General features: G+C 47.4%; 1 protein-coding gene across 9 annotated transcripts in view; it reads left to right on the forward strand.

Annotated features, from left to right (window-relative positions):
• The window catches only part of LOC119975498 (SPHK1 interactor, AKAP domain containing), a 545,083-nt gene that overhangs the window by 499,254 nt on the left and 21,565 nt on the right, over positions 1–24,264 (forward strand). For all 9 annotated transcript variants that reach the window (XM_038815238.1, XM_038815239.1, XM_038815243.1 and 6 more), the window contains one exon: positions 14,396–14,551. In XM_038815238.1, the coding sequence (XP_038671166.1) occupies positions 14,396–14,551 (156 nt within the window). The remainder of the gene's footprint in view (positions 1–14,395; positions 14,552–24,264) is intronic.

Genomic DNA, 24,264 nt, shown 5'->3' on the forward strand with positions numbered 1-24,264 from the left:
TCAAGTGCAGGCTGTTTTTCAATCAAACTGTAGCTCCAAACACTGGCTCACCCCTCTCCATGAGACTAATAGCATCATTATGCAGGTTCTCTTGTGTTTCTCCCCCCACTGCCCCCATTGACATGGCGGCTGTCTTTACCGCAGCTAACTGAAGACAAATTTAAAGCACATTCTTCTTACTGTCTAAAATCATTCTAAAGAGAAACCAAAATGAGAAATGTTCTTTTGTAAGGCATGTTGGATCTCTGCTTCTGTTATACAAGTGTCCTCCAATCTAGTGAGCAATAAGAGCTGGTAGTAATCCTGGAATCAGGACAACAATCAGCAACATATCATCATGCCAGCTAGAAGCTGCATGTCAGTGTGTGGCAAATGTTTTTTTGTAAGACCTTTAAATATTTCAGTCACTATGATAGCACATTGAGATGTCTTGCAACTGTGAAAAGGGAAAGCATTTGCATTTATTTAATACTTTTCAAAACCTCAGGAATCCCTTATCCCAAAGTGTTTTGCACATCAATTAAGTCACTGTTGTAATGTAGGGAAATACAGCAGCTAATTAGATCACACAACGGAAGTCAGATGCATGACCAGATAGTCTTTTTTGTTTTGCAATGTTGGTTGGGGAATAAATATTGGACAGGACAACCGAAGGACTTCCCTGCCCATTTTCAACTCATGCCAAGGGATCTTTTGTGCCCTCTTGAGAGGGAGGGTCTTGGTTTAACAGCTCACAGGCACCTTTGACTATGTGGCATCCCCTAAGCACTGGGCTGGAATACCAACCTTGGTTATTGCTCATCTCTGCACTAGGACTTGAACCCACAACTTTCTGGCTCAGCTCCGTGCCAAGGGTGCTACCAATGAAGTAAGGATGACAGCTAATTGTGTTGTACAATGTGATAGTATGATGAAGGTTTACTTCTAGACCTTGACACAGAAGGTTTTCAGTTCTAACAAACCATATGAAAGGAGTTGCTGCAGTGGTAAGTCTTGAGCTGTCCTCCAAGGAGCCATAACATAATGGTCAGTTAGGATGTTGGTGGAAGGCATAATATACAGAAACCTTCAGTGTTAACACTCTTTAATTCTGGAGAAATGTTCCAATCCTTCAGAGTCCATCCTTGGCATAGAATAGTTTTTCACTGAATTCATTTGATTGGTTTCCATTTCATGGACTACCCCTCAAGGATATTCTTCCTCTTAATGAAGATAACAAGTGCAATCTTGAATTTCTGATCATAGTTGACACAAACCAATCTGAGTTGTCACTCAGGGAGGATCATCACTAACAGCACCACTGAAGGTCAAAGACCTTGCTGTTAGGGGAAAAGGAGTTTCCACATGTGGGTATTAACCATTTCAAACGAGAGTCATTCTTGCTATATGGCTATTCCAGGTAATCACGAGATAACTAGATAATTAAAGTCTGGTCTGTTTCATTTCCAGAGGCATCTTACTAGCATTAGACATGCAAAAGGAATGTAAACTTTTATTGCTGATTAAATGCTATTGTTCTGTGCAAAAACTATTTCCAGTCAACTTATTAACCCTAAATGTTCTTGATCAACACAGATACCTTCTTGGAATCAGCCTCATGTGTATTTTACATTTATGGAAGTTGAATTCCACCACCCTATATTGTATTTGCACAATAAAATAACCCATGAATGTTACCTTACCATCGCCATGTGACCTGGACTGTATATACATGTTTTTCTTCACCTTTTATCCATTGGTTTCTCTCAAAACAGAGTATGTAAACACTAAGGGAGATGGATCTTGATTTGAATCGTTAAACTGGTTTATTGAAGAAGCCGTGGATATTTGGGGTTATGAAGTTCACTTAGTTAATCTGTACAATTCGTTGTTCATAAGATTATAAAAATAGTAAATAAACTAACTACCTTTCCCTACGTCAGTGAATTATTTATTACTATTTGACTTCAATAATATATCCAACTTCCACATCTTCGCTGCCACCCAAAACCCACTGTAACCTGTTTGTTATGCTCTTGACGTAGTATAAGCTGCTTCCTTGATGTGCACTCTGACAAAGGAAGGTTCAGACTTGGAGATAGCTTTACACATCTATTAAACTGTTAACAATTCTCCTACTTGGATTCGGCTCTCCTGTTAATCCTGCTATAGCTACTTAGACTGACAAACCAGTCTGCTACAATCCACGTGGTGGGTGTGATGTGCTTCAAATCAACCCTGTGTACTCACTGAGTGTCTCCACCGGAAAGAGGAAGATCATGTGTGCTGTGTCCTTTTATATGGATTGGTAATGCCTTCCTGTAGTAGTGTCACCTCTGTGTGTGTCGTGAATGCCCATCGTTGTGTGCTATCTTACTGACCTATTGGTTGAATGTCTGTGTGTCATGTCTCTGGTGCTCCTTCTAGTGTCTAGCTAGTCTACATATCACACATTCCCACTTTTTTCGCGTTACATATTTTCTGTACAGTGTTAAAGAAAATTGAACAAAAACAGGTAGATAAGTGATGCTGTGTACAAGTTATGATGATTGTGATCATTAAACAATAAGTCCAAATCATATGCATGAGTCCAAAATTCATTGATTATGATGGTCGTGTGTCTTTCTTGTTTGGTTGGTGAGGTGGTGATGTTGATGGTGGCAAGGAACCAAGAAGTGGTCACATCACTTCGTTGTCTGATCTGCAGTCTTTTTTCTTCCGATGCTTGTGGTAGCGATGTATGCAATCTGTGTCGTTCTGCCATGGTATGTCATTGTACTGAGCTGAGCAGTAACAGTGTCCCATATTTTCAGAGTTGTACCATGTCGTACCAGCCATAGTTCCAGTGGCGTTGTGTTTGTTGCGCTCATGGACCACACTCTGTCCTTCACACAGTTACTCGTGTCAGCATCCTTTGTGGCATCTTCTGTTTCCTTGAGCGTGCCGTCACTGAGTCCGCGGCGCTCCCCGTCTGGAGTCATGTCCGGCTTCCTTGAATCAGCTTTGGCTTGTCGATGCTCCCCGTCTGGAGTCCTTTCTGGTTCACCTGAATCAGCTTTGGTTTCTTGCCACTCCCCGTCCGGAATCATTTCAGGTTCACTTGAGTCGGCTGAGGTTTTTGATGCTCCCCGTCCGGAGTCATTTCAGGTTCACTTGCATCTTCTGAGGTTTCTTGATGCTCCACGTCCGGAGTCAAACGTTCAGGAATGCATTTGCTTGCGGAGAGGCTCGAGCGAATGAGGTTTGATGTAACGTGGTGTCACCGGAGTCACCAGTAGTCTCATTGTGATTTTCGAGTGCCTCTGTACACACTAGCTGAGGTCTGTCACGTTGCACATCTTGTATGGGAAGTGGGATGCTGTCGTCACTTTTCTCACATACAGTGGGTAGAGCCTCTGCGTCTTCTTGTTGTTCACTTGAGCTGGGTAGACTGTCACAGTCTTCTTCTTGTTCACTGGAGCGTGGTAGACTGTCATAGTCTTCTTGTTGTGCACTTGAGCGTGGTAGACTGTCATAGTCTTTCTATTGTTCACGTGAACGTGGTCGACGTGCATCGTCTGCTGCTGGTTGCTCAGAGGAGGTTGCTAGACCCTCATGGTCTTGTTCTATCGTGGAGGCTGTCCACGAGCTCGCTGTGGAGGCTTGTGTTACTGGAGTCACTTCTTGTGTGGAGACGTGCAGTTATCTCGCTGTGGAGTCTTTCATCGCTTTCTGTGTGGAGGCTGGGACCCTCCGTGGTGCGTGGATCACCCTCTGTGTGGAGTCGGGTACCCTTTGCGGAGCGTGGACCACCCTCTGTGTGGCAGCAGGCCGTTCTCTGTGGGCTTGTGCCGCTCTCTGTCTCTTGGCATCAGGCCGCAGCATAATCCTGCACTCACTAGTCGGGATGTCATATATGCTGGGCTGAAGATTCCCCAATTCGAAGAACTTGTCGTCGGAGTCTTCAATGTACAACACGTCTAGTTGCGGTTCGGATTTGGAACTGGGGCAGCCACCTCCCAAGGTGAAATCTTCGTCTGAGTCGTTGTCTTCTGGGACCATATCAGCACGTTTGTGTCGGAGCTGGCATTGGGCTCGCGATGTCCAAAGAAGAATTCAAGGTCTGAATCATAGTCTTCAAGGACTGTATCATGTCTTTGGGCGGTGCTAACTGCTTGTTGCAGGGTTCTGCGGTCTGGTTGAATTTCAGCTACTGGTCTAATTTCAGGCATTGTGCTGTCGTTCCTGGTGAAAGAATCGGGTTTTACGGCTTTAATTTTTTTTCGTGTTTTGGGACACTTCCCCTTTAAGTGGGCATAGTCCGGGGCCTCTGACATCACAAAGCGTGTGACGTAGGTCGTAGGAAGCAATTGCGCATGCACATATCGCTGTTCCTTTACTTGGGGCCTTTTTCGCAATTGCGCATGCACGGCTACTCGCGCATGCGCAAACGGATCTACCCGCTCTGTGCTATCTTCGCGCAACTGCGCATGTGTGGCACCTTTTCCAAGATGGCTGCCAATCAAAACTGCAGATTCCTTCAATGGAAAGTCTACCTTCGCCTCGTGGTGAGTTTTGGCGCCTCTTTTACTGTTTTTTCTTGTATGTTCCTTGCAGAATTCTTGGAATTTGTCCAGGACTGCCTGGAAGTCTCTCTTGTTTTGCCCCTTTGAGTATTTGAAGGTCTGGAAAATTTCAGCTGTTTCTGGACCCGTGATGGTAAGTAGAAGCTTTATTTTCTCTGCATCCGCCACGCCATCTAGGTCGGACGCTACAGGTAGATCTCGAATCTCTGCCTGAACGCACACTAGTTTTCACTGAGATTGCCGTGGTACCTGAGCTGCTGTGGAACCGGAATCTAGAAAATTATCTTGCCTGGCTGCTGTTGCTGGTTGTCACTGTTTGCTGAGTTGTAACTATATGGATTTAAACAGGTCACTGCTGGGTACCATGTTTTGTTATGCTTTTGACGTAGCATAAGCTGCTTCCTTGATGTACAGTCTGACAAAGGAAGGTTTCAGACTTGGAGATAGCTTTAACACATTTATTAAACTGTTAATGATTCTCCTACTTGGATTCGACTCTCCTGTTAATCCTGCTATAGCTACTCAGACTATCTAATCAGTCTGCTACAATCCACGTGGTGGGTGTGATGTGTTTCAAATCAACCCTGTGTACTCACGTACCAGCCTCCCCGGACAGGCGCCGGAATGTGACGACTAGGGACTTTCACATCTTACTGACCTATTGGTTGAATGTCTGTGTGTCATGTCTCTGGTGCTCCCTCTAGTGTCTAGCTAGTCTACGTGTATTTACATTAACCCCTTGTGTAGTTACAGTGATGCATATCACCACATAACCATCTTGAAATATTGTTTTCGACATCGCTACTTCGAAGATTTATATTTTAAAAGTTCAGTTTTTCAATGCAGCATTATTTCCAAAGTCTTTCTGCTTGTCTGTAGCCCTGTCTACCTCTCTGTTCATAGCAATGAAAATTGATCAACTTTAAAACACAATGATCGTGAGCTGTGCATCAACCACTGAGATAACCTAATGGATTGTTGATTATATACAGTCAATAAAGAATCATCAAACGTTCTTTCATTTCTACTTAAATTGATTATCAGCCATACTTGTTTCTCTTTCAAATTGAATAAATGCAGTGTTGAGGGCTTAAAGTAACTATTTTTCCTCGTGGAAAAACAGCAGAAGATCCCGAAATGTGTTCGACATATTACACTGACTATCTTAAAACAACTTTGAGTTAATTTGATGACAACTGGATTTGACCTGATCTGTATCTCTGAATGCACCAGTCACTTGACTAGATTGGCAATACACATGCTTAAACTGTCAAAATATCCCTCTGTACATGTTCAGTATCTATTGTCAATTTCATGGTGGTTGGCAGACAGGTAACCGAAAACCTCTGACTACTTGAGCTGGTGAATAAACATGTATTGGTCTTAAAGCAGTACTATGGATTGTATTATTTAATAAAGTGTTTCTTCTTCTGATCAACTGTAGATTTTGGGCAGGGCAATTTTGTGGTTAGCACTGCAGCAACAACATTCACCAATGACCTTAAAGGAAATTGCTTAGAAAGGTCCAGAGATCTCGGAGTCATTGACTTCCTGATTCATGATGGCAGTTTAAATTTGGCTCCAAGGCAAGGGGATCCCCAGTCATCCAGTCAAAGCAGTGCAAGCAGTTAATCATGATAGAATTCGTACAGTGCAGAAGGAGGCCATTTGGCCCATTGAGTCTGTACTGATTCTCTGAAAGAGCACTCTACCTAGGCCCACTCCCCCACCTTATCCCCGTAACCCATCTAACCTGCACGTCCCTGGATACTGAGGGGCAATTTAGCATGGCCAATCCACCTAACCTGCATATCTTTGGACTGTGGGAGGGCACCAGGGCACCTGGAGGAAACCCACGCAGACATTTGGAGAATGTGCAAACTCCACACAGACAAACACAGACAGTCACCCAAGGCCAGATTTGAACGTGGCGCTGTGAGGCAGCAGTGCTGACCACTGTGCCACCGTCCCACCCCATCCCATTGAAGTATTCTCATCAACAGTAAACAGCAAATCAAGGCTTTAAAAGTGCTGAATCCCTTCACTTTTTAATTTCCAGATAGCAAAATAAATTGGATTCAATAAAAGCTAAAATGGGAATTTTTATCACGATGGAGCAATTTGACATTGTACGAGTATAAAATTAGTTTTTCAGGCCTAGAGTGTTTAGCAGTATTTATAAACTTATTACGATATTAAAAACCCTATTATACTTCACTTAACGAGGTGTAATGTTTTCAAGGGTTTTTACAGTGAGATTGGCAACATAAAATGGAAGTCCTTGTTAATTCATTGACTTGCTGGTGGATTGCAGTCTGGGAGGCTGGGGGAGTGGGGGGGGGGGGGGGGGGGCAGGGGGGGTAGGTGGGACCTCAAGAGCACACACTCTGGTGAAGTATAGATTCAGTGATATCAACCTCCGGATTACTCGGTGCATGGGATACTCCCAGAGCAACTCTTAGTTTTAGTATGCAGACTCCTAAAGCTGCAATTTGTTTTGGTGGAATTATGACAGTGAAAACTAACAGTTTTATCATTATTACCACCATTAACTCCAGTCTGTCAGCTGATAGTAATAAGCACCCAGTTCTTCATAATAATAATAATCACTTATTGTCACAAGTAGGCTTCAATGAAGTTACTGTGAAAAGACCCCAGTCACCACATTCCGGCGCCTGTTTGGGAATTGAACCCGTGCTGCTGGCCTTGTTCTGCATTACAAGCCCGCTGTTTAACCCACTGTTAACACTGTTTAAACCAGCCCCTAGTTTAGCACAGAGGCTATTCATTGTGAATACCACGATATGTCATCGAGTAATAAGGAGAAAGATTGACAATTGACATTTAACAGAAGAAACAGGAAATATAACACAATGGGAGAAAAGTTCATGATTAGCAGGAAAAGCCCCGAGACTAAATAAAGGAATGTGATTTGTTTAAATCATACATTTGAAAACAAAAATTACATTGCAACTAATTCCATACTCAATAAGGGAAAAAATAACTAATTTGCCCCAAAAAACGTGAATGAAACCAGTTAATCATCTTTAAAACTTGAGTATTGCTGACGAAAGACACTTTGTCGAAGTTTTTCATTTTGCACTCATCAGGACTATCACAAGAATATGAATGACAGTTTTTAAAAATAATCTTTATTGTCAAAAGAAGGCTTACCTCAACTTACAGTAGCAAAACGTGTGCTGTGGATTTAGGCCTTAGAATTACGACAAAATGAAAAAATTCAACAAATTTCAGTTTAGCGACCCACTTTCCCGATCTTTGATAGGTCCAAAGCTCATTAGGCCTAATAATTTGCTGTGAACTGAGCTACTGTAATGCAGTAACAACTTGCATTCCTGTAGGAATGTTTCATTGCATGTGGGAGAGCCCCATGCAAATTTCCGAATGTGTATTTCCAGTATTTTACTAGACAAGCTTACCTTTGAACCTAATTACAACTGCTGAAAAATTCACCTGCTTATGTCCGTGAGGTTGTTAAGCCTTTCTTGCACAATGCGGCAGTTTTGGGAGTGGGTGTGGGAGGGATGCACTTGCAGCTTCTGCCACCTCAGTCGGTACAACCTGGGACAGTCTCTCCCTGCCTCCGTTTCCAAGATATCTTTTCTCCTGGAACCAATTTCTCCCAAGACAGCCTGAAAAGCATTAATAAAACTGGGATGGCTTCCTGCTGCTGATCGTCCTTCCCAGTGCGCCTTACTCATTACTGTTAAATGCTGGTCCCTGCCAAAGAACATACCCTGCCTTTGAATCAGCTGAAATCTTTCAAATGTTGCAGCACCACAGACCTTCCTTCCTGCCCTCCAGCAGTAAACTGATTAAACAGTGGCTTTACCAGTTGAAACCTGCCCTTACAAAACTAATAAGGATTTGTTGGTGAAAGTTGAATGGGCAGTCAGAAAACTCACTTCACTTTTAAGAGGCCATTGGGATGGGAATTCAACCTTGTACAAATCTCCTTCTGCTCCCGTGAAAATGCGAGTCTCCAAGGTAAAAATACAGATTAAAAGAGGTGATTTTGATGGTTGACCACTGTGGTGGTATGATTAGCATAGCTGCCTGCCATTGGTGCAGAACACCGGCTTACCATTGGCCCTGGTCGGTCATGTGCCTCTCGACCGGTTGGTTGAGACCAGTCATGTGACGGCACCCCGATTGGTCGAGAGGCTGAGTTAAGGCGGGGTATAACCCCGCCTCCAGGGCGGGATATAAATACCCAGTACGCCCGGCGGTCGTCCTTATACTGTAATCGACCGCAGGGCTAACATCTAGCTAATTAAAGCCATACTTTTGTTCAGCAACTCATCTCGCGTTCAATTGATGGTACATCAATTTAATCAGCTAGAAATTTGAAGATAGATCTCCGGATCAAGCCCTAATGCCTCCGCATCAGCCCGCAAACACAGAACGCATCGGAAATCTTGAAACATTGGTTGTCGTGTTTCGATGGCTACCTGGCGACCGCAAGCAGCCCCCCCACCATGGCACAGAAGCTTCATATTCTCCATTCCAGCATGGGCATGGCGGCCTACGCGATGATAGGGGAAGAAAAAGAGTACAACGCGGCCATGGATAAGCTGAAAGGACAGTTTCTTAAGTCGGTAAACCGAGTGTTCGCCCGACATCTGCTGGCTACCAGACAACAGTTCCCCGGTGAGTCCTTAGACGATTTTTACCAGGCCCTCGCTGTCCTGGGGAGGAATTGCAGCTGCCTCCAAGTTTCAGCCACTGAGCACATGGAACTTTTGATCAGAGATGCTTACGTGGCTGGGATGCAGTCCGCCGCTATCCGCCAGCGGATGCTGGAAAAAGACAACCTCAGCCTAACTGAGGCACGGACTCTCTCCACCTCCCTGAAGGTCGCAAACTTAAACGCCGCGCCTACATCCCCAGCCGCACTGCAGCACCCTGGGCCTCCTGGCACGCTTCCCCACCGCCATCTGCCGCTCCCGACCCCCCTCAGGCCTGCGCTGCGGGACGTCCCGACAAGTCCGCGGGGCCCCGCTACTATTTCTGTGGGTTCGCCAAATACTCTCGCCTGCACCTCACGGCCCGTTCTGCCCTTTGTAAGAGCTGCGGGAAGAAGGGCCATTTTTCGTCAGTCTGCCAGGCCAAATCGGTCGCTGCTGTGCCGCGCAGCGACCAGGGATCTCCTCCTCCGGGCCCTTCCAGCGCACCACGCCAATCTCTCCCCCGGGCCCCTGCGCCCAGCCTGCGTGCCTCTCCTCCTCCTCCGGGCCCTTCCGGGCCCTTCCAGCGCACCGCGCCAATCTCTCCCCCCCCCCCCACCCCTGGGACCCTGCGCCCGGCCTGCGCGCCTTTCTGCCCCCGCTCAGCCGCTCCGATCGGCCCGCCGGCACCGCTAACCCCGCCCCCAGCAATCACGAGGGTCCTGCGGGCGCCGCCATCTTGGGCCCCGGACGCCACGTGCGGGTCCTGGGTGCCGCCATCTTGGGGCCCCGACTCCACGTGCGGGTCCTGGGCGCCGTCATCTTGGGGCCCCGACTCTACGTGCGGATCCTGGGTGCCGCCATCCTGGACTGGCACACAAGGTCCTACCAGCACCTACTCGGCCGACGACGACTACGACGATGGATCTTTTCCATGGCTCGCGGCCATTCAGCTCGACCAGTCACGTCCACGCACGCTCGCCAAGACGATGACGCTAATCCACCTCAACGGGCACGAGACGTGCTGCCTGCTGGACTCCGGGAGCACGGAAAGCTTCGTACACCCTGCCACGGTAAGACGCTACGCGCTCCCTGTCCACCCTGTAAAACACAAAATCGGGTTAGTCTCAGGTTCGCACTCCGTCCGCATCACCGGGTGCTGCATCGCGGACCTCACGGTCCAATAGAAGGTTTTTAAAAATTATAAACTCCTTATCCTCCCCGACCTTTGCGCACCGGAACTCCTAGGACTGGACTTCCAGTGCAACCTGCAGAGCTTGACCTTCCTATTCGGCGGCCCTATACCCCGCCTCACTGTCTGCAGCCTTGCGTCCCTCAAAGTGGACCCCCCCTCCTTGTTTGCTAATCTCACCCCCGATTGCAAACCCGTCGCGACACGGAGCAGAAAGTACAGTGCCCAGGACCGGACCTTCATCAGGTCCGAGGTCCAGAGGTCGCTGAAGGAAGGGGTCATCGAGGCCAGCAACAGTCCCTGGCGAGCCCAAGTGCTGGTGGTCCGGACTGGGGAGAAAAACCGGATGGTCATCGACTACAGCCAGACCATCAACCGGTTTACGCAACTGGACGCGTATCCTCTCCCCCGTATTTCCGCCATGGTAAACGAGATTGCGAAATACAAAGTCTTCTCCACAGTGGACCTCAAGTCCGCTTATCACCAGCAACCCCATCCGTGCGAGTGACCACAAGTACACTGCGTTCGAGGCTGATGGGCGCCTCTACCACTTCCTCAGGGTTCCATTCGGTGTCACAAATGGGGTCTCGGTCTTCCAACGGGAGATGGACCGAATGGTCGACAAGTACAGATTACGGGCTACCTTCCCGTACCTCGATAATGTCACCATCTGCGGCCACGACCAGCAGGACCATGACATCAACCTCCGAAAATTCCTCCAAACCGCAAAACTCCTTAACCTAACTTACAATAAGGATAAGTGCGTGTTTACCACCGACCATCTAGCCATCCTCGGCTACGTAGTGCGTAACGGAGTGATAGGCCCTGACCCCGAACGCATGCGCCCCCTCTCCCCAATACCCTCAAATCCCTTAAACGCTGCCTGGGTTTCTTCGCTTACTACGCCCAATGGGTTCCCAATTACGCCGACAAGGCCCGTCCCCTCATTCAGTCCACGACCTTCCCGCCGTCGTCAGAGGCCTGCCAGGCCTTTAGCCGCATCAAAGCGGACATCGCAAAGGCCACGATGTGTGCCATCGACGAGTCCCTCCCCTTCCAGGTTGAGAGCGACGCATCAGAAGTAGCTCTGGCTGCCACCCTGAACCAAGCGGGCAGACCCGTGGCCTTCTTCTCCAGAACCCTCCAGGCTTCCGAACTCCGCCACGCCTCAGTGGAAAAGGAAGCCCAGGCCATAGTCGAAGCTGTGCGACATTGGAGGCACTATTTGGCCGGCAGGAAGTTTACCCTCCTCACAGACCAACAGTCAGTGGCCTTCATGTTCGATAATGCACAGAGGGGCAAGATTAAGAACGACAAGATCTTGCGGTGGCGGATCGAGTTGTCCACATACAACTACGATATCTTGTATCGTCCTGGGAAGCTCAATGAGCCTCCTGATGCCCTGTCCCGCGGTACCTGCGCCAGCGCGCAGATAGACCACCTCCGCTCCCTCCACATGGACCTCTGCCATCCAGGGATGACCCGTTTCTATCATTTCATAAAGACCCGCAACCTGCCCTACTCCATCGAGGAAGTCAGGACAGTAACCCGTGACTGCCACATCTGCGCAGAGTGCAAACCGCACTTATACAGCCCCGAGCGCGCGCATCTGATCAAAGCATCCCGCCCCTTCGAACGTCTCAGCATTGACTTCAAGGGGCCCCTTCCCTCTAGCAACCGCAAAATTTACTTCCTGACGGTGATCGATGAATACGCCCGCTTCCCCTTCGCCATTCCCTGCCTCGACATGACCACATCGACCGTCATTAAGGCCCTCCTCTCCATCTTCTCCCTGTTCGGCTACCCCGCGTACATACATAGCGATACATAGCGAACCCTTATCGGGGTTCCTCCTTTATGAGCGATGAGCTGTGTCAATTCCTGCTCAACAGGGGCATTGCCTCTAGCAGGACGACCAGCTATAACCCTCGGGGTAACGGGCAGGTCGAGCGGGAGAATGCTACCCTCCGGTCCAGAGATCTCCCTATTTCCCGATGGCAAGAGGTTATCCCCGATGCCCTACATTCTATCCGCTCCCTCCTCTGTACCACAACAAATCAGACACCTCATGAACGTCTTCTTGTTTTCCCCAGGAAGTCGTCCTCCGAATCCCCTCTCCCGACGTGGCTGGCCGCCCCCGGACCCATCTTGCTCCGGAAGCATGTGCGGGTGCACAAGTCCGACCCGTTGGTGGAACAAGTCCAGTTATTCCACGCTAACCCGCAGTATGCGTACGTGGAGTACCCCGACGGTCGGCAGGACACGGTCTCCCTCCGGGACCTGGCACCTGCCGGCGTGCGGCCCTCCCCCCCACAGACCCCCCCTGTTCTTTTTCCCCCAGCGCCCCCCCCCAGGCCACCCCTCCCCCATCCATGGCGTCTCCACCACCAGCCCGGGTTACGGAGACAGTTCAAGGACCATCGCTCCCGGAGTCCAGGACATCAGCTGAACCACCACCATCGGCTGAACCAATGTCACCAACTCCACTGCGGCGGTCTGCCAGGATGTCACGGGCAACGAAAAGGCTGATTGAGTCCATTTAACTCTCAACACCACCATGGACCTTGTATGGACACTATGGACTGTTGTTAAATGTCTGGGCCAGTGAGAAGCCAAGCCAAGCCTTACTACTCATACCACCAGTTCTCCCCCCCCCCCCCCCAGCTCTCATTGACACCCCCCGCCCTCGGCTTCTTTCTCCGCAAGGGGTGAATGTGATGGTATGATTAGCATAGCTGCCTGCCATTGGTGCAGAACACCAGCTTACCATTGGCCCTGGTTGGTCATGTGCCTCTCGACCGGTTGGTTGAGACCAGTCATGTGACGGCTCCCCGATTGGTCGAGAGGCTGAGTTAACCCCGCCTCCAGGGTGGGGTATAAATACCGAGTACGCCCGCCGGTCGTCCTTATACTGTAATCGACCGCAGGGCTAACATCTAGCTGATTAAAGCCATACTTTTGTCCAGCAACTCGTCTCGCGTTCAATTGATGGTACATCAACCACAACGATATTGAGGTATTAAGTTTCAAAGTGTAAATATCTGTGGAGACGACAGTGGTGAACGTTCATATTGACTCCCACAATTAAAACTCATGGAACCTTGAGGGCATTTTTACTAGCTTTTAGTTTCAGTGATAAAGCGCTAATCCTAATTGATTACTTGCCTGGTATACAACCCACTTTTCCATTGACTTCAATGTAAGGAAAAATGCATATGGGGCACCAAACTACGCTATCAGTTTTCCACATCTGCCGAAAGTGAAAATCAGCCCGTCTGTATGACAGCTGCTCAGCTCCCAACCCATGGCTAATTGCAATTTATTGTCCCAGTCACTGGTTCTACTTCTGAGTTGTAATTAGAACATGGAAGCTAACCTTGGATTCCCCTTGCAGCATCCACAACATTAGTGCAATCAGCAAACAAAATGGCAGGACATTGGATTGTTTTACAACAAAGTCATCATTTCCTGACACTATGCTTGTATTGAGGAGCCTTGTCCATCAGAAATAGGCACTGCTTATGTCTTGCCAACCATTTAACATTGTGCATCTGTATCCGGAATTCTCTGATGGAAACCCTGTCAACAAAACAAAACCTGTAACATTGGAAAGTTGCCTCCATAACACACAAAACTGTCTGACCTCACCAGTGAGCTCAGCAGACTCTGCTCAAGAAAAGACTTCAGAGATCTCATGACGTTTCACATGGTGAATTCCTGCACTGTGCCAAAGGTATATGAAGGAGAAATCTAATCGGCAAAGCAAAAAATAATTAGCTCCATAAGATATTGAACACCTCCTGGCAGCTAGTATGTGTTTCATTAGCTTTGCTGAACCATTTTCATTTTCCCGGGAATGATTGGTTTGTTGGGGGGGGGGGGGGGAGTGGGAACAAGGGGAAAATATATAAAATAACCATTCGGTAGCGCATCAATTAATTAATTTTCTCTTCTTGTTATCTCCCAATCAGCACTATGAAGAATCCAGTAGCAGCAGAGAAGGCCACAGCTGATGAGATTCCATGCAGTTTGAGTACCAGTGATGATAGCATGGGGAGCTGGTCACAGCTCATTAATGAAGAGGACCATGCAGAAGACAGCAGCAGCTACCTTCATCTCAGTGAAAGGTCATTAAAAGAATAACACAGTTGATTTAGTGAAGGCTATGGCAGCATGTGATTGCTATTTAAATTTACAACCTGGCCACAGTCGGGTTATAATAAAATGTTATGGGTCTAATCAGCCTTCCAGCTGATTAAAATTAAATAATTTCATGTAGCAATTAATCACAAAATGAAATGTTGTGAAATGTAGAGAAAATGATGATGTAGCATAGGAACAACTAACAGACGTTTAATGCCTCCGGGTGCAATACCTATGACGGTTGGTACTAATACAATGATTGATAACCTTCAGAAATATGTATTCTACAGGTTCTATGAAGAAGTCAAATGGATTTAAAATGTTAACCCTGTCTGTCTCTCTCTCCACAGATGCTCCCTGACCTGAGTTTTTCCAGCATTTCCTTTTTTTGATTCAAGTATTCTGCATGCTGATGTCCCACCATTGTCTGAACTGATGTCTATGCATTTAAAATATTGGATAATCCACAAGCAATGTGGTCTCTTTCATTCTTTAGTGAAAATGTTCTTTTGAAAGATTAAAACCAACTGACTAGTTTCTTCAATGGGACTCATATGTAGAATTAATCAGCAAATATCCCGTGAGCTTATCTCCAAAATAATAATATATAGTGCCGCCTAGATAAAATGTTTCAGAGCCCTTATCTTCACCAACAGGAGAGCAAGTATGTAATAATTGTTATAACCTGTTAAAACTGCATTCATAAATCAAATGCATATCTTGTAGTAAGAAGTGCATAAGATAGAAAACACCTTGAATTCTCACTGCCTGTCATGGTCATGCGGACTTGCTGCTTAAACACGGTTTGCCAGAACCCATTTACCAGTGTTCATAATTATGGCGGCTCGAGACACACACTGGAGGTTTCCAGTAATAATAAACAAAGGGGTTTATTGATGAAAGGCAAAGGCAGTTAGATCTGGCACAGAACATTATACACCATCCCTTTACGCTTCAGCTCCCTGGTCTACACTTCCCGGGGTCCTGCTCCCAGAGCCCCGCAAACTCTTCATTGGCCCGTCTTCTCGTGCTCCTGCGCGATTGACCCAGAGCCAGTCACGTGGTCCGTGGAGTCTGCCCCCTTAAAGGGGGCCACACTGCCACATCCCTCCACCCCCCTTAGGTCCCTTAACGCACTATCCCTAAACAATGTACAAAAGTTACAATCGTAAACAAGGACAACCAAGGAAAGAGAGTTCATCAAAAAGTCAAGTGGTCCGGAGACTTCCAGGTCCTCTCAGACCTCCGTAGCCCAGCCACAGGCTCGGCACTCTTTTGAGCGCTTGAGTGCTGCACAGTCACTGCCACCTCAGGAGGGCCCACTTCAACGACAGGCAAACTAGCCTCACTGGCCACAACAGTCACAGCAGGTCAAACAGAAACGGAAGCCCCTGACAGAGTTGCAAGAGTATTTACAATGCTCGCTAGACTTACCGACTCCACGTCGGGGGTTGCCACCTCTCAATGCCTCAGATGTTGACCAGTTTTTTTGACAGTCCTCCCGTTAACATTGGCCACATAACACACCGGCCCCGACCAGACCACAACCTGTCCTTCTAACGAAGGTGAACCGGCAGCAAAGTTTCTGAGCAAAACCAGGGGCACAATTCTCCGTTCCCCACGACGGATGGGAGAATAGCGGGAGGGTCGGGCGACTCACGACACGCCCCCATGGCGCCCCCCACGATTCTCCCACCCCCCGCTCGGAAGAATCGCCGCTCGTCGTTTTTCATGGCGACTGGCGATTCTCCGGCCCGGATGGGCCGAGCGGCCTGACGTTCCCGACCGGTTCACGATGCCGGCAACCACACCTGGTCACTGCCATCGTGAACATGGGCGCGAAATGCTCGTTTGAAGCTTGTGGGGGGCGGAGAGGGGAGTGAGCACCACGGCCGTGGTCGGGAGGGGACTGGCCCGCGATCGGTTCCCACCAGTCGTCAGGCCGGCGTTTCAAAGCGACACACTCTTTCCCCTCCGCCGCCCTGCAAGATCAAGCCGCTACGTCTTGCGGGGCAGCAGAGAGGAAGATGGCACCCGCGCATGCGCGGGTTTGAGCCGGCCAACCAGCGCATGCGCGGCTGACGTCACTAAGGCGCCGCCGTCGCGCATTCTCGGCGTGCCGAGCGTCAAGTCCTGGCGGCTGAGAGTTATGGAGCGCCGCTCCAAGCACTAGGTGGGGGTGAATAAGGTGAGAGGAGCGGCCTCCGAGGCCATCGTGAAACTTGGCCGGGTTCACGACGGCCTTCCCGATTTATCGCGGGAGCGGAGAATTCTGCCCCAGGTCTCCCACCCGGAGGGACCTATCACCTCTCTGCTCTGATTGCTGACTCTTCTGGGAGGCCTCCACCCTCCCCGCCAAATTTGGAAATACAAGCTCCAATCAGATTCTCACTTGATGACCCATGAGCAGCTCACCTGGTGAGGTCCCTGTGGTGGAAAGAAGCAACCCTCTGGCAAACTGGTTTATCGGATTGCTCTCTCATGGCATTCTTGAAAGTCTGAATGACCCTCTCAGTCAGACCATTCGATGCTGGGTGGTAGGGGCTGTCCTCATGTATCAAATTGCTCTCACAAAATGCTGGAAGTCACCGCCGGTAAAGGGGGTTCCATTGTCCGAAACTACTGATTCGGGAAGCCCATCAATGGCAAACACTCGGCGCAAGGCATACATCGTGACCACCGTGGTAGTGGTCCCCATCTCTTGAACTGATAGCCATTTCAATTGGGCATCTACCAGCACCAAAAATATCTTGCCCACGAGGGGACCACAAAATCAACAGCGACTCTGGTCCTCGGGCAACCTGGCCATTCCCAGGGGTGAAGGGTTGTGGATGGTGGCAAAGTTTGCTACATTTGGCATGGGTGGCACTGTTGTACCAGTTCTCCAATGGCTTTGTCTATGCATGGCCACCAGACGTAGCTTCGTGACAACACTTTCATCTACCCTGGGTGAATATTGTGTAACTCTTGAAAGAGAGGCACCTGGCCTGAGCAGGACGACCATCCGTGATTCCCACAGAATCACACCCATATTCATATATCAACTCGTCTTGACAAGTGAAGTAGGGCCTCAGCTACTCAGACTTTGTATTGCCTGCCAGACTGCATCATTTGTTTGACGTTTAGAGTCTCTTTGGGTGAGGATGCGAATGTACCCCATGGACACTGGCAGAGCGTCTCGGAAGTTTAGGACTAGATTGATCTCCTGGGGGTACCAGTGGTGATGCAATGTTCTTGGGTAGGAGCAGGCGATTTAATGCATCCATTAGCAATTTGCGTCCCAGGTCAGTGCTGCAAATCATCGTGAATCACCAGCAGCAGGGCCCAACACTGTACTCTCACCAAGGCAATGGATGGTATGGGCTTATCTTCCCTTAACAGGCCCAATTATGGCTTGTGGTCAGTCACTATGTTGAACCATTGACCATATACATACTGATTGAATTTCTTTACACCAAATATAACCTCTAAGCCAGGGGTGGGCAAACTTTTCCGTGCAAGGGCCACATTCAGAAATTCACAATTCACAAAGGGCCGCATAGTATATTAAGTAAAATAATTACTTCACCCGGTTATGATTCTGGGCGCCTCATATAGAACATAGAACAGTACAGCACAGAACAGGCCCTTTGGCCCTCGACGTTGTGCCAAGCAATGATCACCCTACTCAAGTCAACGTATCCACCCTATACCAGTAAATAACCCAACAGCCCCCCCCCCCCCCCCCCCCCCCCCCCATTAATTTTTAAAAAAAAATTTTTTTTTTTTAATGACTTGGTGGGCCGCAGAAATACCTTTGGCGGGCCGCATGCGGCCCGCGGGCCGTAGTTTGCCCACCCCTGCTCTAAGCCCTCCTTCACAATCTGGGTATAGTTTTGTTCTGTTTCGGAATGGGTCCTTGAGGCAAAGGCAGTCCTTCTGACCCATCTACTATTTTGTGGGATAAAATGCCTCTGTACAGTAAGAAGACTCATCACATGTCAGCACGATTGATTTTCCTGGGTCAAAATGCACCAAGGGGTTTGAAAACTGTAATGCTTGCTTCACAACTCGGAAGGCCTCCTCTTGAGGCTCCCTCCATTGCCACCACTAATTCTTCTTTAATAGCTGGTGTAATGGTGCCAATGTAGCTAAATTCGAAATAAACCTTCCATAGTAATTAACCATACCAAGATAGGATTTAAGCTCACTGACATTTTTGGTTGCGGGGCGCCTCTCTGGCCTTGACCTTTTCTCCCAATGGGAGCAACCCTGTCATATCAATGTGAAATCCTAGGTATGTCACTTCAGAGGCCTGAAAAGCACATTCTTCGCATTTTAGGTGGACCCCTGAATCACAAAACCTCTTTAATACTTCCTCTAAGCTGGCCCTGTGCTCTTCTGGTGTTGTGCTGGTGACCAGCACATCATAAAAGTAAACCATCACCCTGGAAATTCCCTGGAGGAGATTTTCCATTGTGCTCTGGAAGATAGAGCAGGCTACAGCGATGGTGAACAGCAGTCTAGTACATTGGAAAAGGCCTTTATGGGTACTGGTTGTAGCAAATATCTGAGGCTCCTCATCCAACTCTAGTTGCAGGCAGGAGTGACTGAGGTCCCGTTTTGAATAGGTGAGGCCCCCTGCCAGCTTAGCGTAGGGGTCTTTAATTCAGGGAATCTGATACCGATCGGCCTGGGCAGCTTGATTTATTGGCAGCTTATAGCTCCCACAAATCATTATTTACTGATCGGGTTTAAGGACAGGGACTGTCGGCAGTGCACACTCTGAAAACTGAACTGGCTTGATTATACCCAGCTCTTCCAATCTTAACTCTGCTTCAACCTTCTGATATGGTACTGGTGTGGCTTTGAAGAACTTGGGTGTCAAATCCGGATTCACATATACCTTTGCTTTTATGCCTTTAATCCAGCTCAAATCTTTGTGGAAGACGCTTTCATACCCCTTTAAGACATCTTGGAGGATGTTGTCAGATATTTTGAGGATTTCCAGTCAGTTAAGCCTAATCTTCTGTAATCAGTCTCTTCCCAGTAGACTGGCTCCATGTCCTTCCACAACAACCAAATGTCTGCTTACCCATTACGATTACCGAAGCCCTGGTGTCAACTTCCATTTTAAGGAGTCCACCATTTTCCTTTAAGACAATTTAAATCGGAGTCGTCTTATTCAATTGGATTGGATTCAACCGATACATTGCAAGCTCTTCTTCAGAGCTCCTCTCCACAATGTTCAATGTCGCTGTGGGCTGCTGCTGCTAATTTTTTTTTGCATTGGTACACTTTGCCTCATATGGCAAAATGCCCCCTTCAGTTTCAATGGAAGCAGGTTTCCTGCAGATGGTACCCCATCCCCCCCACCCCCCACCCCCACCCCAACGTGCAACAATAGCAGTCCACCTCGGTTCCAGTTTGGCACCCCAATTCCTTCCAATTCTTTGGGTTCTGGTCCTGCATTGAGGATCATGCCTGGCTACGAGATGTGCCTGTTGTTCCCGCCGCAGATCTTGTGGCCATACCACCTTATTGGTCAACCTCCCCTTCAGCCACACTTTGAAGTCCAGTGGCACCTTTTTTGGCGCTCTCCATCGCATGAGCTATCACGATTGCTTTTTCCAATGTAATTGTGATCTCCACCAGAAGCTTCTTCTGGATCTTAAGGATATGGATCCCACAAGCCAGCCGGTCACGCAACCTGTCGCTAAGCACGGTCCTAAACTCACTGTGCTCAGCAAGCTGGTGAAGCCTGGCCAAGAAAGCCAAGACACATTCTTCAGGGTCCCAAACTGCAGAGTTAAACTTATAACATTGGAGGATAATAGAGGGCCTTGGGTTGAAATGGCCTTCAACCAATTTCACTATTTGGCCCCAGGGCTACGAGTCGCCTCCAGGGATGTGAGTTTCATAATCAAATTATACATTTAGGGCCCACAAACCGTCAGATGTATCACTTTCTGCTTGTCCTCGCCTGCAATCTCATTTGTGTTAAGAAATAACCGGAGCTGTTCCATGTACTGACTCCATGACTCATATGGGTCAGGTTTCCCAATGATAGGCATTTCCACTCATGATTTAAACTATTCTGACTCTTACTGGTGTTTCTCTACTTTCTCAACTGTGCCTTCCTTCCTCCCTCAGCAACCGTCGGCTGCGATCAAAAACTTTTACCTTGTTGCCAGTGTGATGGCTCGAGACATACGCTGGATGCTTCCAATAGTTAACAAAGGGGTTTATTGGTGAAAGGCAGAGGCAGTTAGATAACAGGCACAGAATACTACACAACAGGCCTCAAATCTTCAGCTCCACGGCCCAGGGACCTGTTCCCACGGCCCCATGCAAACTCCCCATTGGCTGGGGTTTGCGCGCACCCGCATGTTTGGCCCCAAGCGAGTCACATGGTGCGTGGAGCCCACCCCCTTAAAGGGGCCATGCTACCACAATAATGTTTAGTTCAAATTAATCAGCTTTGTACAACAATCCCCAATGTTTCTCTCATTCTGCTCTGTTTCCACCTCATTGTTTTTCAATATGCTAGTGCTGCAAAACACATTTTAGTGTTTGTGTTTTCTCCAATTACTGGTAACCCAATACTAACGCTCTGAGCAATGTGTTGCATAGCCTTTTAAACTGTACACCAGTGCTCATTTAGGGTGCCACTTTTGGACTGAGAGTAATGAATGGAATAAGATGAAAATATCAACATGCATTTTATGACATTGTCAGTCTGAGCAGTACATACTGGGTGGAGCAGCACATGGGTAAGAATGGCCAAGCAATGCATCAGGGATAATGAAACTGCCCCACATTGAGAAAGACAGCACTTATAAAAATGTACAAGGAGCAGCAAAGGGCCACAAAGCAGCTGATAGGAGCTACTAAAAGGTATTACGGGAGGAAACTTGCAAGGGACATCAAAATCAATAAGAAGAAATTTTATAGTTCTATAAAGGGAAAGTGGGTGGTCAAGAGCAATGTGGGCCCACTAAAAGTTGAAAATTGAGAAATTGCCAGTGATAATAGGGAATGGCAGACATGTTGAACAATTCCTTTGCCTCAGTATTTACTATTGAAAAGGAGGATAATTTGCCAAAGTCCCTAAAAAATTAATAGTCGATAAACGGTGAGGTCTTAATACAATTAACCTAAGTACAGCATCAGTAATTAGGAAGTTAATGGAACTAAAGAGTGACAAATCCCCAACACCTGATATTTTCCATCCAAAGGTGTTAAAGGAAGTCGGGGAGCACATTGTAGCTGCTCTAACTATAATCTTCCAGAGTGCCCTGGATTCTGGAGCAGCCCCTCTGAATTGGATAATTGTGAATGTTACTCCACTTTTTAAGAAGGGTAAAAGGGAGAAACCAGGGAATTACAGACCAGTTAGCTTAATATCTGTGGTGGGAAAATTGCTGGAGTCTATAATCAGGGATGGGGGTAATTGAACACCTTGAAAACATTTGGCCAATCAGGGAGTGCCAGCATGGATTTGTGAAAGGGAGGTCATGCCTGACTAACCTTATTAATGTTTTTGAAGAGGTGACTAAGGTAGTGGAAAGGGAAATGCCTATGGATGTTATTTATATGGACTTCCAGAAGGCATTTGATAAAGTCCCACACAAGAGATTGTTTACTAAGGTGAAAGCCCACCGAGATGAGGGAAAATTATTGACATGGCTAGGAAATTGGTGGAGTGGCAGGTGACAGAGTGTGGGGATAATGGGTAATTACTCAAATTGGCAGGAGGTGACTCGTGGTGTACCACAGGGATCTGTGTTTGGGGCCTTAATTATTCAGAATATTCCTTACTGACTTGTACAAAGGCATAGAAAGTCATATATCCAAATTTGCGGATGATACAAAGTTAGGTGGCATTGCAGACAGCCGAGATGATAGCATAAAATTGCAAGGAGATATTGACAGACTAGGTGAACGGGCAAAATTGTGGCAGATGGAATTTCATGTAAGCAAGTTTGAGGTTGTACATTCTGTACCAAAAAAGGATAGAGCAGAGCACTTTCTAAATGGAAAGAGGTTAAGTACAGTGGATGCCCAAAGAGACTGGGGGTTCAGGTGCATAGGTCTTAAGATGCCATGAAAACGTGCAGCAAATAATCAAAAAGGCTAATGGATTGCTCGCCTTTAGATGTAGAGGATTGGAATATAAAGACACCGAGGTTATGCTTCAGCTATATAAAACCCTGGTTAGACCCCACTTGGAGTACTGAGAGTAGTTCTGTATCACACCTTAGGGAAGGATGTTTTGGCCTTGGACGGAGTGCAACGTAGCTTTACTAAAATGACACCTGGATTACAGAGGTTGAGTTGCAAGGAGAGATTACTCAAATTAGAACTGTTTTCGCTAGACTTCAGAAGATTAAGAGGTGAGCTGACAAAGTATTCAAGAATATTAATAGGGAAAGACAGGGTAGATAAAGATAAACTATTTCCACTGGTTGGAGATTCTTGAACTATGGGACATAGTCTAAAAATTAGGGAGAGACTGTTCAGGAGAGATGTTGGGAAGAACCTCTTCACTCAATGGGTGGTAGAGGTTTGGAACTCTCCCACAAAAACATTTGAAGTGAGATCAGTTGTTAATTTTAAATCTGAGATAGATAGGTTTTTGTTCAGCAAATATATTAAGGTATCGGGGCCAAATGCAGGTATCAGTACTTAGGTCGCAGATCAGCCATGATCTCACTGAATGGCAGGACAGGCTTGAGGGGCTGAATGGTCTACTCCTGTTCCTATGGACAGGATGAGCAGCTTTTTAACCAGCTATTTCCTGCCTCGCTCAATTGTACAATGCTAATCACTTTTAGCGACCAGTTGGGTTACTGGCTGAATCAAATTCCTGCCTGTCACGCTACTGAACTTTGGGCCATTTTATTTGTGAGGAATTTACTTTCTTATTTCCTCACCTTGAATTCAATGAACTCCTTTAAGTGCATAGCTGTGTGTGTATGTCTGGCATTTATTTTAACAGAGGTGGCTTTACACCAGACAGTACTTGTGAACTCGAGATGAGAGACCGTGATAGTCAATAACTAATAACTCAACTTGCTACACTTCACTTTTTTTCATTAAACTAAATTACACAGCACTGTGAGAAACAGCCAGCCACAAATTGAACTATAATGTTATTTCTGAGATGTCACCTAATTTTGTAGCATGTTTTACGTTACCATCTTTATAGCTTCTGGACAGTTGTGTGCCTGCAGCGTACCTGTAGTAACTTGGCTTCCCCAGTTAGGTACAAACATCAAACGTTTATTTACACAACATGCTATTTACAACTTCGATATTGCCCGTCTGCCTCCTGGATCGAACTGAGCAGAAGACCACTCTCTGCTCAGGAAATCCTGCATACAAGCAATTGATTAGACAAGCGGATTACATGGCCCTTCAGATGATCGCTCCTTAAAGGGGCTAGCTATTACTTCCCTCTCCCGCTAAGTTCCTTACTTACAGAATGATTTTTAACTTATACAGTTCCCCATAATTGACAACAATGAACATTTTTAATCTGTCCATCAAAAATTCGGGGCCGGATTCTCTGTCCCGCCACACCAGTTTTCTGGTGCGGTGCGCCCCCTCTGGCAGCTGGATCCTACCTCCCGGCAGCCGGCCAATGGTATTTCCCATTGTGGGCACCCCCACACCTTCAGGAAATCCGCGGGCGTGAGTGCGCTGGCGGAGAAAC

This window comes from Scyliorhinus canicula, chromosome 13 (genome assembly GCF_902713615.1).
Source record: "Scyliorhinus canicula chromosome 13, sScyCan1.1, whole genome shotgun sequence".
Classification (NCBI taxonomy): domain Eukaryota; kingdom Metazoa; phylum Chordata; class Chondrichthyes; order Carcharhiniformes; family Scyliorhinidae; genus Scyliorhinus; species Scyliorhinus canicula.